The sequence below is a fragment of the Homarus americanus genome, unplaced genomic scaffold, assembly GCF_018991925.1.
Source record: "Homarus americanus isolate GMGI-L3 unplaced genomic scaffold, GMGI_Hamer_2.0 scaffold32583, whole genome shotgun sequence".
Lineage (NCBI taxonomy): Eukaryota > Metazoa > Arthropoda > Malacostraca > Decapoda > Nephropidae > Homarus > Homarus americanus.
The window spans coordinates 11339171-11355118 of NW_024713129.1; the positions used below are offsets into that span (position 1 = coordinate 11339171).

Consider the following 15948-nt stretch of genomic DNA (forward strand, 5'->3'; position numbering starts at 1 on the left):
AGGGAGGGTCAGGGAGGGTCAGGGAGGGGTTAATTGTCACCCATACGGATACACCACTAAAGGCATTCCCAAAAGGTCGTATTTCCAAAGTGATTTTCTCACTTTTACGACACAAAGACGGATTCTCAAAGGTTCTTATATCTACTTGTTCCTCTACCTGTACTTGTTCCTCTACCTCTACCTTTACTTGTTATTCTACCTCTACCTGTTCCTCTACTTGTACTTGTTCCTCTACCTGTACTTGTTCCTCTACCTGTACTTGTTCCTCCGCCTGTACTTGTTCCTCTACCTGTACTTGTTATTCTACCTCTACCTGTTCCTCTACTTGTACTTGTTCCTCTACCTGTACTTGTTCCTCTACCTGTACTTGTTCCTCTACCTGTACTTGTTCCTCTACCTGTACTTGTTCCTCTGCCTGTACCTGTTCCTCCACCTATACTTGCTCCTCTACTTCTACTTGCACCTGAACCATTAACAGTACCTGTGTTGTATTTCAATTACGATCATTAGTGGAGTCGTTTACGGTTTGGTACGGTAGTCTACGGCTTAAGCACTCCATCTTCTGTGATAATAATAATAATAATAATAATAATAATAATAATAATAATAATAATAATAATAATAATAATAATAATAATAATAATAATAATAATAATAATAATAATAATAATAATAATAATAATAATAATAATAATAATAATAATAATAATAATAATAATAATAATAATAATAATAATAATAATAATAATAATAATAATAATAAACAACCTCACATCACCCCACCTAACCTAACATAACCTAACCTATCCTAGCCTATCCTAATCTAACCTAACCTAACCAACTTAAAGTATAAATAGGCTATCTAATAATGGTAAACTTCATCTTGAGTAGATATAAAAAAGGCAAATATTAATATATATATATATATATATATATAGATTTATATTCATTAAGATAACACAATATAAACTATAAATTATCCTTAAGTCACAAAAAAAATCATCACTTGTTTTATAAAGTTTTAATCAGCGTGAATATCCATAGGCCTATAACATGATGTATCCAATATATATCCAAGGAGTCATTAGGAAAGCATTTATATACACGCTTGGTGAACACTTTCTCAAAACACTTCATTCATTTTATTTGTTCATCACTGACTGAAACAAAATGGAAGGTCATCAATTCCTCTCAAGGGTATATACAATTGATGACTCTTTAAGTGGTAATGGTCATCAATTCCTCTCATGGGTATATACAATTGATGACTCTTTAAGTGGTAATGGTCATCAATTCCTCTCATGGGTATATACAATTGATGACTCTTTAAGTGGTAAAGGGTATATACAATTGATGACTCTTTAAGTGGTAATGGTCATCAATTCCTCTCAAGGGTATATACAATTGATGACTCTTTAAGTGGTAATGGTCATCAATTCCTCTCAAGGGTATATACAATGATGACTGTGGTAATGGTCATCAATTCCTCTCAAGGGTATATACAATTGATGACTCTTTAAGTGGTAATGGTCATCAATTCCTCTCAAGGGTATATACAATTGATGACTCTTTAAGTGGTAATGGTCATCAATTCCTCTCAAGGGTATATACAATTGATGACTCTTTAAGTGGTAATGGTCATCAATTCCTCTCAAGGGTATATACAATTGATGACTCTTTAAGTGGTAATGGTCATCAATTTTATTCTATTTTTGTGATGTTGATGTCATTCTATTCTTCCATTTCTTTTTGTCTCATCATTATTTTCTCTTATTTTTGTATAATTCACCTTCTAGCTTGTTCTTCTCCTTCTTCTCCTCCTCTTTTTCTCCTTCTCCGCATCTTCTTTCTCCTTCTCCTCCTCCCCTTTCTCCTTCTTTCCCTTCCCCTCCTTCTTCCTCCTCTTTCTCCCTCTTTTTCCTCCTCTTTCTCCCTCTTCTCCCCCTGCTTCTCCTTCTTCGCCTCCTCCTCCTCCTCCTCCTCCTTCTCCTTCTCCCCCTCCTTCAATTCTTCTTCCTCCTTCTCTTATCTTTATCGATCTTACTCTCTTCTCTTCCTCTATGTCATGGTCAGTCCTCCCGGTTTTACCAGCCAGTAGAGCCTTGTTTTGAACCTGATTTGCACCTGTTTCGTACTTGTTTCAAGCTTCGTTGGAACCTATTTTGAAACTAATTTGAAAAAAAAGAAACGTGTTTTGTTTTTCTATCAGAGTAATTTGAACATGTTCCGAACCCGTTTTGAACCTGTCTTGAATTATTCTTTCATTATTTTCCTATTTATATTCTTGTTGAACTTATTTCGAACTTGTTTTATACCAGTCTTCAATGTTATTTTTCTTTAATTTGTTCTCAACCTGTATGGAACCTGAGACTGATTTAACTTCTAAACTCGTCTTATACATGTTTTAAACTTACTATGAACTAGTTTTAACCATTTATAAACACGTATTATACATGTTTTCAACCTGTTTTCAGCTCTTTTTTGTTTCTCACATTCTGGTGGTTAATGTCATTCATTATAATAGGTTGAAGAATAATAAGGTTAATGTTTATGTTCTTTATTTTTAGTTAATCGTTAAGAAAATTTGTGGTGTAAATATAAAAAAGTGTGTGTGTGTCGCCGTAGACTAGAAGAGGAATGTCCATTGTGAAGGATCTTATATCTGGTCTGGTCAAGGGTCACATGCTACACGGTGTCAAAGGTTGTTACTTCTGACACCGTGGAATGGAGACTTAACGGCTGAAGACACTCAAGTGGCAATCATTCAGTAGATCTTTTCATTCAAGTGACACTCATTCAGTTGCCACTCAGGTGTCCCTTATACAGGTGACACTTCATAACATTCATACCTAAATTTGAACTCTCCTCACATGACCCTTTGAAAAGACCTCTCTCTAACCCTCTAAAGGATGACTTCAAGAAACATCTAGATATCCCTTGGATGATGTCGAATAAAGGTAACCTCGTATCGACGTCGAAATGACCCTCAAAGGAGCCCTTCACGACCCCTCCCTAAATAACTTGGGATCATCGTCCTTGGGTACTCCGCTCGTCATCGCCGTCCGTCTTATTCGAAGGTGATGCCTGCGGCCCTCTGCTCCTCGGCGATGCGGAGGAGTTCGTAAACGTGAGCGGGGAGAGGAGGAGGAGTGGGGATGTGAGCACCAACGGCTCGGAATCCCAGCTCATCAGCAACGTAGGTAACTTCGATCAGATCACCCTCTGGAGAAGTGTACCTGGAGATAAAGAGGGAGAGAGAGAGACGGAGTGAGATAATTAGATAGAATGTTATAGAATGAATAGATAGATATAATGTGGATAAATATTCTGGCATAGATTAAATACATAGATAAATGTGGTTAAATAAATAGCTTGTGGAGAGATAGACCGATACAGTAGTAATGGGTAGAGAAAAATGTGAATAGATAGGTAGAATATTAATCGATGGATATAATATGGATAGAGGGATAAAATATATATGGTCAACAGAACAATATATAGAGCATGGGTTAGAGTGGAACAAGACAATAGAGCCAGATATAGGAGTGTTCTCTACTCACAGAGCCAAATATAGGAGTGTTCTCTACTCACAAAGCCAGATATAGGCGTGTTCTCTACTCACAAAGCCAGATACAGGAGCGTCCTCTACTTACGAGACGGAGCCCTCGGCGTTGCTCTGGCCAAGGGAGCCCTCATGGCCGTTCTCGCTGAAGATGATGCCGTTCTCAGTCTCTACGTCGGTGTTGTAAAAGGCTCCCTCTGGCGCCAAGCGGTCGTCGCGGATGATGGCGAACTGTGGCCGCTGTGGAAAAATTTCTTGATGATGCTCTACAAATTCCTCCTGTCCTCCAGGTAGCTTGGCGCAGGCGGCGACGGCGACCAGGGCGGCTAACACGACCTGGGAGGTGATAAGGTGATGAAGTGCCAGACTCTCTCTCTCTCTCTCTCTCTCTCTCTCTCTCTCTCTCTCTCTCTCAACAGCTATAATCCTCCTAATACTCACAAACTTCATGCTGGTGGTATTGGTAGTAGTAGTGGTGAAAGGCTACAACAGTGAGTGGTTATGTGGTGGAGGTTGTGTCGGCAGCTTATATATACATGGCGTAACAGTGAGAGGGCCGACCTCCCCCCATGACCCCTTCACCTCGTCCCAGCCCCGCCCCACCCCCGTCAGGCCCCGCCCCGTCGTCAGGAACCCCTCATTTCTCAATTACCCAGCAGGAGAAAGGGATAAAGAACGACAAGTCAGCCCCCATCATTAGGCCCAGCTTCCCTCTGAAATCTACGCTTGTTCGTGTCAGTCTGTTTATGTTTCCAGATCAACCTAATTTGCATACTAACATCTGTAGTTTTTTTTTTAGCAGAGATAAAACATTCAGCTTCATATATTCTGTAACATTATCGAAGTGAAAGTTTCCTCTAAAAATAGGTAATCGTGAAGGTAAAACGTATAAAAATAACACTAATAATAAAGATACTACTACTACCAACAACAACAACAACAACAACAACAACAACAATCTTACTCCCAATTCCTTTCGCTTTCAATACTCTCACTCTTCCTCCCTCCCTCCCTCCATCCCTCCCTCCCTCCCTCCCTCCTTCCCTCACCTCCCTCCCTCCCTCCCATCCCTCCCTCCTTCCCCACCTCCCCTCCCTCCCTCCCTCCTCCCTCCCTCCCTCCTCCCTCTCCTTCCCCCTCCTTCCTCCTTCCCTCCTTCCCCTAACCTCCCTCCCCCTCCTCCCTCCTCCCTCCTCCCTTCCTCCCCTCCCTCCCTCCTTCCCTCCTTCCTCCTTCCTCACCTCCCCTCCCTCCCCTCCCTCTCTCTCTCCCTCCCTCCCTCCCTCCTCCCTCCCTCCCTTCCCTCCCTCCTTCCCTCCTCCCTCCCTCCCTCCCTCCTCCTCCTCCTCCTCCTTCCCTCCCTCCTCCTTCCCTCCCTCCCTCCCTCCCCTCCCTCCTTCCCCTCCTTCCTCCTCCTCCCTCCTCCCTCCTTCCTTCCTTCCCTCCTTCCTCACCTCCCTCCCTCCCTCCCTCCCCCTCCCTCCTTCCTTCCCTCCCTCCTCCCTCCCTCCCTCCCTCCTTCCCTCCTTCCTCCTTCCCTCCTTCCCTCCCCTCCCTCCTCCCTCCCTCCTTCCCTCACCTCCCTCCTTCCCTCACCACATTTCCCATCACAGCTACTCTTAGCGTGAGAACCAGACCACAGTGCCCAAAGCTAAAGCCACATAAGCTAAGTTATGTAAGCTAAAACTATGACAGTTAATCTTAAATCAGCTTGAAGTAATGAAAGTTAAGACTCTGACAGCTAACCTTAAATAAGCTAAAAAGCATAGTACCTTTGTTATGAAAGGGAAAAGCATGTCAGCTACGGTTATTAATGTAAAGTTATCGAAGCTATATTCCATAAAGCTAATTATACGGCAAGTACAATTATGGGATCTTCACACACGGCAGCTAAAGATATGGTAGTTAATGATACTTAATAGTTAGTTATGGTAGTTTGTTATGGTAGCTGTAGTTTTAGTATTCAGTCGTATTATTACCAACAAAATTGATCTACTCTCTCTCTCTCTCTCTCTCTCTCTCTCTCTCTCTCTCTCCCTCCCTTAACGGTACATCGCTCTGTGGTCTTGAACGAGGTACAGTTAGGTGCAGTTAAGTTCCCTTGGCGATGCCTGATAGTGACATGTATAAATGGGGAAGTGGAGGAAGAGGGAGGGGGAAGGGAAAGGGGAGGTGGGGAGGGGAGTAGAAAGGGTGGGGGTGGTTTGGGTGAGCGGCATGCTGAAAGTGATGGTGGGGGATGGGGAGGTGGGAGGAGAGGAGGAGATGGGGTGAAAGGAATAGAGGGGTGCTGAAAGTAATGGGGAGGAGGTAGGGTAGTGAGGAGGTGCGAAGAGTGATGGGGAGGTGCGAAGAGTGATGGGAAGGAGGAGGGTAGGGAGAGGGGTGGGAAATGGGAGGGAAGGGGAGGAGGGAGAGAAGGGGGGAGGAGATATGAAAGTGTTTTGATAAGTGGATAAAAACCTATGACCATGAGGAGGCAAATGGCGTGAGATGTGTCTGTCTGTCTCTTTGTCTGTCTGTCTGTCTGTCTGTCTGTGCCTTGGGTTTACTTTCTGTCTAACTATTTTTCTCCTTCTGAGCGCATGTTTGACGGTCTTTTAATACATACATACATACATACATACATACATACATACATACATACATACATACATACATACATACAAGATTCTAAAAAAATGGTAACTAACAAATAAATAATTATAATAATAATAACGTCAATCTGTCTATAGGTCAAAGGTCATCCACTGAGGTCATATAGGCAGTCGCACAGTTATACCAGGATGTTGATATACCGTGGGAACTGACACCTACTTAACCTTACCGCTATATCGTACCGCTATATTATGCCGCTATGTTTCACTGCGATATATTACTGCTATATTTCATTGCTATATTATGCTGCTATATTTCACTAATATATTATACTGCCATATCATATATTATATTTTACCACTATATATTACTGCTATATTTCACTGCTATATTATACTGCTAAATTTGACCGTTATAATATACTGCTATATTTCACCACTATATTTCACCACTATATTTCACCACTATATTTCACCACTATATTTCACCGCTATATTTCACCAGTATATTTCACCACTATATTTCACCAGTATATTTCACCAGTATATTTCACCAGTATATTTCACCAGTATATTTCACCACTATTTCACCACTATATTTCACCACTATATTTCACCACTATATTTCACCACTATATTTCACCACTATATTTCACTGTTATATTATACTGCTATATTTCACAACTATATTTCACCACAATATTTCACTGTTATATTATACTGCTATATTTCACAACTATATTTCACAACTATATTTCACCACTATATTTCACCACAATATTTCACCATTATATTTCACCGCTATATTTCCTAGTTTGGTTTCATATGATATAACCAATTAAAAATATTGTAATTAACTTCAATAAAACGTTTGTGCTGCTCACACACACACACACACACACACATACACACACACACACACACACATACAGGGATATGCAACAACTGGGGTGGTACTCTCTCTCTCTCTCTCTCTCTCTCTCTCTCTCTCTCTCTCTCTCTCTCCCCACCGTTAGAACCAACGGTCATCTCGACTGCTCAGTTATCTTTGACCTCTACTCACAAAAATAATATATTTTTAAGTACATATTTCTAGTTAGTTAAAAAGTTATTTCTTTATTGATAAGAAACTCAACAATTTTTTTTTCCTGATTTATTTATTTATTTATTTTTTTGTATATACACTTATTTTAAGCGAACCAAACCTAACCTAACCTAACCTAAACATATCATAACCCAACCTAATCTAAACATAACGTAATCTAAACCAAACCTAACCTAAACGTAACGTAATCTAACCTAAACCTAACCAAAACATAACCAAAAAGAATATAACATAACAGCTCTGAGGTAAAATACTGTAAGTCTTTCAACAGCGTGAGAAACAGTAAAGCGACATATGACTAGACCAGAAGAAGTGAATGTGTCGGAAGGTAAAGGGGGGTGTGGGGTGGGTGGTAGAAGAGCCACCCACTCACCCCACCCACCCACCCATCCACCCCACCCACCAAGCCGTCCAGCCATGCAGCCACCTTTCCCATTTAACATGTAGGACAGTGAGGGAGGGAAGGGAAGGGAAGGGAAGGGAGGGTAGGTGGTTCATTTTCATTGATTAGTTTTACGTTTACTTACAAGAATATGAAAAGGTGTATTAGGTGTATTTACTAACGATATACACACTTAAGAAAAATGAAAAGTGTGTCACCTAACTTCATTGTCGACTTAAACACTTAAATAAGAATGAAAAGTGTATATACTAACATAAAATCATCTTTTTTTTTTAATCTTATCATTTTAGAAAGTAAGGACAAAGTATAGTTGTTAATGATGTGTATATACGAATAGGAGAAAAAACTGTATGGTTAGATTAGGTGCTGATGATGTACACACGAGAAAGAGAAGAAAAGTGTTTGTTCAAATGGGTGTTCAACTTTACTGTCAAGATACAGGTTTAAGCAGGTATGAAAATTTGACAGACTAATTTTATTCAATCCATCATGTTGATTTGGACAGTTAACAAAATGAAAAGTTAATTTTTCACTCATATCCACCAAGGCGAGTATCCATCATGGCGAGTATCCACCAAGGCGAGCATCCACCAAGGCGAGCATCCACCAAGGCGAGCATCCCTCACCATTTCTCCTCTCCACTAAATCCTATTCTCCACAGCTCCTTATCTCATCACAATCCTTATCAGGTTCAACAGCAGGCGAACAGCACAGGAGCGTAGTGTGACGTCGATATAAACAGATATTGTGTGTGTGTGTGTGTGTGTGTGTGTGTGTGTGTGTGTGTGTGTGTGTGTGTGTGTGTATGTGTGTGTTTAATTGACGTTAATTTTTTTTTATTACTTCAAGATTTTGTTTCAATTTTATTTATTATTATTATTGTTTTTTAATATTTCTTCGTTGTTGTTTTTTTTATTTTTCTGGTGTCGAAGTTAATAGGGGTGCATGTCTCTCTCTCTCTCTCTCTCTCTCATCTTGGAATTAGTACACCAAAAAATTCAGCAATAACGTAATTAATTCATCGAAAATAATTGATGAAGATAAATAAATATAATAATAAATAAATATAATAAATAAATAAAATAAATAAATAAATAAATAAAATAAATAAATAAATGAAATATACTTCCGGTTACAATAATTTTTTCTTCCGTATCGTCCTGAATTATTACCTGTATCTCACCTGCTTATTTTTTTAGTATAGTTCATAGAAGTCTATCTATGGTAGGGGAGGGGTCACACAGTCTATCATGGTAAGGGGAGAATCACCCACAGTCTATCATGGTGAGGAGGGGCACACAGTCTATCATGGTAAGGGGGAGGTCTAGAGTCTATCATGGTAAGGGGGAGGCACTAGAGTCTATCATGGTAAGGGGGAGGGTCACACAGTCTATCATGGTAAGGGGGAGGGGCACACAGTCTATCATGGTGAGGGGGCGGGGTCACAGAGTCTATCATGGTAAGGGAGAGGAAACAGCAGCTGAGGGAAGGGAAGTCAAAGGTTGATTGCAGCCGCCGGCAAGTTTGCTTAGGTAACACAAATGACTCCCTGGTGCATGTGTGTGTGAGACAGACAGATAGACAGACAGACAGACAGACAAACAGACAGATATAATGAGAGACAGACAGACAGACAGACAGATAGAATGAGAGAGAAACAAAGCAATACAGATGACAAGCCGATTTATGTGAGACAGACAGACAGACAGACAGACAGACAGACAGACAGACAGTGAGAAAAACAGACAGAAGAAGACAGATGACAGGCAGATTTATTTGTGAGAGGGAGTGAAAAGGACAGAATGATGGGGAGATAGAGATAGTGAGAAAGACAGCGAGGAGAAAGAGAGAGAGAGAGAGAGAGTGAGAAAGACAGTGTGGGAGAGAGACAGGGAGAGACTGACAGACAGACAGAGAAATAACACAAAGGATTAACAGGTTTCTGTACGAGAGAGAGAGAGAGAGAGACTTTCATTAGGACTGACAGTTACCTGGTTAAATAAAGAGACAAAATAATAATCAGTAAATAAGAAAAAAAAGAGATAGAAGAACGCTATAAATCACATGAGAAAGGGAGAATCCTTGATAACGATCCTCCAGACGAAGAAGAATGGCAATAACTGAGAGGAGAAACACAGTGGAGGAGATAAGGAGAAGATGAAGAAGACAAGAGGAAGAAGAATGAGGAGGAGGTGGAGGGAGAGAACGAAGAAATAACAGGAGGAGGAGGAGGAGGAGAAAGAAGAAGCGGTCCTCCTCCCCCAAAAAATATATAGAGGAAAAACATAATTGGTATTCACCCCCCTGCCCGCCCCCCTTGCCCGCCTTGCCCTTACGCCGCCCACTTCCACACTTTGCAACAATATATACATTCTTATACACTCACTTCCTTACAATGGCATTTCCAGATTCATAAATTAGTGCCTCAAGACAACTCGACTCTACAGCCGGTCATGGTATTTAAAAGTCATATATATAATTTGTTGTCGCGAACATTTTTATGAATTCAAAAGGTATATATATATATATATATATATATATATATATATATATATATATATATATATATATATATATATATATATATATATATATATATATATATATATATATATATATATATGAATTTATATATGACTGCAAGATTTATATGTGGTCTGTGTGTATGTTTTTTCTCTCTCTCTCTCTCTCTCTCTCCATTGTAAAGCACACAAACATTTAGCCTATTATATATATGTACGTTTGTGTCTGTATTTATGTGTGTTATATGTGTGTGTGTGTATATATGTTTGTGTGTGTGTGTGTGTGTGTGTGTGTGTGTGTGTGTGTGTTTCCCATGAGCTATTTACCTTACCATCAATTATATTTACATAAGGAATTTAATGTCACTCGTCATCAACACCATGGAGTGTCACCTACCTGCTTCATGACGTCATAAGTATGTCACTGGGCGTCATGAGCACAGTGTGTTTACTGCCCCTTCAAGCGGGTTTATATTGTGAGGAAATTGGTAACTGGAAACTATTAGGTCATGAGGTGGGTTAGGTGTTGCCAGCGGGAGGGTTTGTTTTTAGATTTTATTTTTTGTAGATGTAATTACATCATTAGAATACATCAATTTGTATGTATGTATGTATGTATGTATGTATGTATGTATGTATGTATGTATGTATGTTTTAGTGTCCTATTTTGCTTTCTGGTCACAGAATCATCCAGGCAGAGAAACGTGGGAAGACAGACAGACAGACAAACAGTGGTATCAACGTAATGATTTGTTGAGGGAAATTTCTTCTTAAGTTGGATAAGTTTAGGTTTAGGAGGGAGATAGGAAGGAACTGGTTCACAAATAGGGTGGTGGACGAGTGGAACAAGCTTAGTAACCTTGTAGTAAGTGCTGGAACTCTGGAAAGTTTTAAAGGAGGCTGGATAGATTCATGGATGATAGAGAGTGGTAGTAACTCTCGACAGGAGCTGCCATGCACAGGCCAACCGGCCTATTGCAGACTCCTTATTTTATTATGTTCTTATGTTCTTATGTTCTTCTTCTTCTTATGTTCTTCTTCGTCTTATGTTCGTTCGTTCGTTTGTTATTCTCTCTCTCTCTCTCTCTCTCTCTCTCTCTCTCTCTCTCTCTCTCTCTCTCTCTCTCTCTCTCTCTCCACTATAATACCCTGAACGTGAGGTACTTCCCTTCCCCACCATAATACCCTAAAGGTGTGGCCCTGAACGTGAGGTACTTCCCTTCCCCACCATAATACCCTAAAGGTGTGGCCCTGAATGTGAGGTACTTCCCTTCCCCACCATAATACCCTAAAGGTGTGGCCCTGAACGTGAGGTACTTCCCTTCCCCACCATAATACCCTAAAGGTGTGGCCCTGAACGTGAGGTACTTCCCTTCCCCACCATAATACCCTAAAGGTGTGGCCCTGAACGTGAGGTAGTGTACTTCCCTTGTCCTCCGTGATGCCCTGTGAACGTGAGGTACTCCGGCCCGCAGTAGATCAAGGTACTAGACTTACCTCTTGACATTTTGGCTGGCACCCCGACTAACCTTCATGGGACCACACCTACATAGTTCCATCACGTCCTTTCCTCTACCCCTGCCCCCCTCAACCATTCAACTCCCCTCTCTCCTCACCCTTCCTCCCTTATCCCATCCGGTCATTTCGCCTCCTCCCTAATTCCAGTCTTCCTTCCTTCCTTCCTTCCTTCCTCCCCGTCATCTCCCCTTCCTCCCTACCCTTCCCTTTCCCTCCCCCCGTCCTTCTCCCCACAGGATCAAGGAGGTCCTAACCAACCATTCCATCCTAGTCCTTTCCTCCTCATCACCTTGACCTCCTCATCCTGTTTTTTGGTGTTTACTCCTGAAAAAGCCCATCTGTCTATCCTGTCTATCCACTCTGTATTTTTATCTTCTCACCCATGTTATCTACCCATGCTGTCTATCCACCCCCTATCTCCTATCTAAAGTGGAGCTGCGTCATCCCCTTGATATAATTACTATACCCTGTACTATCCATCATTCCTCCTATCCACGTTGACCATCCATCAATTCCCTATCCAAATGAAATACATCTATACTTACTTACGTATTCTACCTATCCCCTATCCACAATGACTTTACTTTACCCTCCTCTTCCATCCATCCCTCTTCACCTCTCTCTCGTATCCATTATCCTTACACCTCCCTACCATCCCCTTTCATCCATCCTTCAACTTATCCATCTATCTAATAAAAATCCCACCCCCTCCTCCTTCTCCTCTCCTCTTCTCCTTCTATTCCTTCCTCTCCCTCTCCTCATTTTCCTCCTGCTACCTCTTCGTCTCCCTCTCCTCCTCCTCCTCCTCCCCTTTCTCTCTCCTCCTCCCCCCCACTGCTAAACAAGTCACGCCTCTGCCTCACAGGACGCCGCAGGGAGATCAAAAGGTCACGAAGTAAATATATAGTCGACCTCCTATTACTGACAACCTTATATAAAAAAATTAACAAAAAACTGGGTCTTTATACCTGATGTCTCCTTATACCTGATTGTTTCCTTATACTTGATGTCTCCTTATACCTGATTGCTTCCTTATACCTGATGTAGATAGAAGTTTATTGTAACCTTCAGGTGATGATTCTTGAAAGGTTCTTACGTTGTGGAGAGATGTTAAGTGTCTAATTCGGGTTGGGTGTTAGGGTGATGCTGACGCTGTTTTTGGTGGTGGTGACAGAGGTGGAGGAGGGGCCGGTGGGGGTGGGTTGGAGGTTCTGTATAGTTTGTTAATTAGGAAAAAAATGATTGATATTTTATGGTGTTTTAATAATAATAATGATGATGATGATGATTATTTATATTTTTATTATTATTTTTATTATTTTTATTATTATTTTTATTATTATTTTCATTATTATTTTTATTTTATTTTTATTTTATTTTTTATTTTTTTTTATTATTATTATTTTTAATATTATTTTTATTATTATTTTTATTATTATTTTTATTATGATTTTTATTATTATTATTATTTTTATTTTTATTTTTATTTTTATTTTTTATTTATTTATTTTTATTTTTTTATTATTTTTTTTATTTTTATTATTATTATCATTTTTATTATTATTTTTATTATTATTTTTATTTTTATTTGTATTTTTATTTTTATTATTTATTATTATTTTATTATTTTATTATTATTTTATTATTTTATTATTTTATTTTTATTTTATTATTTTTATTATTATTTTATTATTTTATTATTTTATTTTATTTTATTTTTATTTTATTATATTATTTTATTATTTTATTATTATTTTATTATTTCATTATTATTTTATCATTATTTTATTATTTTATTATTTTATTATTTTATTATTTTATTATTATTTTAGTATTTTATTATTATTTTAGTATTTCATTATTATTTTATTATTATTTAAGTATTTTATTATTATTTTATTATTTTATTATTTTATTAGTATTTTATTAGTATTTTATTATTATTTTATTATTTTATTTTATTATTTTATTATTTCATTATTTTATTATTATTTTATTATTATTTTATTAATATTTTATTAGTATTTTATTATCATTTTATTATTTTATTATTTTATTATTTTATCTGTCTCATGAGGTAGACAGATAGCTCATGACAGTTCCTACTCGAGTAAATTAAACCTATACTAAATACATACATACTTCCCCTCATCACAGGAATGACTGAAGTTAAGTCACAGTGCTTTAGAAAACTCAAGATTGGCGCCGATATTGGACTAAGAATATCTAAAATGAAAGGATATTCTCTCACTCCTACCTTGAGGATTCCTTGATAAATGAGACAGGAGAGAGAGAGAGAGGGGGGAGGGGGACAGGTGAACCCCTCTTCTCGATATTTAATCTTCTTCCCGGTCAAGGTGGTTCAGCTTAATGAAGAAAGGATCTCTCTCTCTCTCTCTCTCTCTCTCTCTCTCTCTCACCCCTTCCATCCCTCCATCCAGCCTTCCTAACCTCCCTCACTCCATTAATCCTTACCTCTTTCCATCCGTCCTTCCCTCCTTCCCTCCATCCAGCCTTCCTGACCTTCCTCCCTCCCTCCCTCCTTCCACCCTCCTTCCCCCTCTCTCCTACCACCTGCTTCCACCATACCTGTGGGTCATTGTCTAATTAAGTCGGCCACCTCTAATCTTCCCTTTTGCCCTTTACACAGCGCTTCAGTAGAGGAGAGATGTTGTGTTTGTCTGTCTGTCTGCCTGTCTGGTTATCTCTCTGTGTGTGTGTGTGTGTGTGTGTGTGAGAGAGAGAGAGAGAGAGAGAGAGAGAGAGCATGTGTGTGTGTGTGTGTATGCATGTGTGTGTATGCATGTGTGTATATTTGTTGCGTGTGTGTGTGTTTGAACTTTAACCTTTGCCCTACAAGACACACCACGTTTTGGCGTTTTCCGTTTTTTGTGGAGGGGGGTTCAAGTGACCTCAACTTTTAATCAGGTGTTAGGGGAAGGTCAGGTGCCAAGGTAAACTTTAGATGCCAGGGCACCATCATAGGGTATAATGAGGTCTGGGGCACGTGAAGTATTAGGAGTGACACTTCAGGTGATGCTTCAGTTTACAGTAGTTTATATTTCAGATCACACAGCATTTCAGGTCACACAGCGTTTCATGTCATGTCATAATTCAAGTTGTGTCATGTTACAGACCAGACTGTGCATCATCCATACTTTGCTTCATCCACACTATGCTTCATCCACACTATACTTCATCCACACTATACTTCATCCACACTATGCTTCATCCACACTATACTTCATCCACACTATGCTTCATCCACACTATGCTTCATCCACACTATGCTTTATCCACACTATACTTCATCCACACTATGCTTCATCCACACTATACTTCATCCACACTATGCTTCATCCACACTATGCTTCATCCACACTATAGTCACACGGACTCTTATACCGGCAACATTTATCAGCAGTGGTTTTACTCGCATATATAACAAGTTTATTTACACGGTGGGAATACTGTTCTGTTGTCGCTGGGAGCACGGAGGAACGACTGAAGCTAAACCAGTAGATAGATAGATAGATAGATAGATAGATAGATAGATAGATAGATGCCTTAGAAGACCTTGATGATGAATCGTTACCTCTTACAACTCTTGCTTTGTATTGTGTTTAAACGTGAGATGAAACGCTCCGGGGTCTGGTCCTTCGCTGGTGAGAAGGATGAACGCCTTATTACTGCACAAACAGACTAAACTCATTGTAATATCCTCAATTAATACTGTTTGTTTATTATATTTTGAGGATGAATTTAATTGTTTCTAATAATTTAAAGTTTCATTCGATTGGGTTTTTTTTAATTATGATTGTAGAAATAAAGAGATAAATGATAATAAGCGGAGGAGGAGAAGGGTGTAAATAACTGATTCAAATTAGCTGTTGTTGAGTATTTTATTGAGTTTTACTAAATAGCTAAACGATAACTGCTCATCACTTTAATACATAATACACAATTTCGTTAAACTTTTAATTTAATACAATAGTGGTTCTCATTTGACTGCGGGGAATTGATGGTAGTTATTATTTGAAGACCAACACGTCGAGCTGGAAGAATCAGCAGCTGGCAGATGAAACTCCAGCCTCTTGTTCCCCTTTACCAGCCACTAGCCCCAAAAAACAGCCACTAGCCCCCAAAACCACCCACTAGCCCCAGAAAACTAGCCACCAGTACTAGCCGAAAGCGAAAATTAATGGCATGAGTGCCCGTGTGACGCCATCTTAACTCCTGCA

At 39.2% G+C, this 15948-nt stretch overlaps 1 protein-coding gene across 1 annotated transcript; it reads right to left on the reverse strand.

Annotated features, from left to right (window-relative positions):
• Nucleotides 1–2541: 2541 nt before the first annotated feature.
• Nucleotides 2542–4086, reverse strand: LOC121871153 (cuticle protein AM1159-like). The gene is made up of 3 exons (XM_042373299.1): nucleotides 4004–4086; nucleotides 3654–3898; nucleotides 2542–3236 (listed from the first exon to the last, which is right to left on the reverse strand). Exons 1-3 carry the CDS (start codon nucleotides 4010–4012, stop codon nucleotides 3068–3070), a joined length of 423 nt encoding a protein of 140 aa, XP_042229233.1. The 5' UTR covers nucleotides 4013–4086; the 3' UTR covers nucleotides 2542–3067.
• Nucleotides 4087–15948: the final 11862 nt, after the last annotated feature.

Coding starts and splice junctions, on each gene's coding strand:
- LOC121871153 (XM_042373299.1), bottom strand. Junction 3,237..3,653: donor AACGCCGAGGGCTCCGTCTC/GTAAGTAGAGGA, acceptor CTTTATCTCCAG/GTACACTTCTCCAGAGGGTG.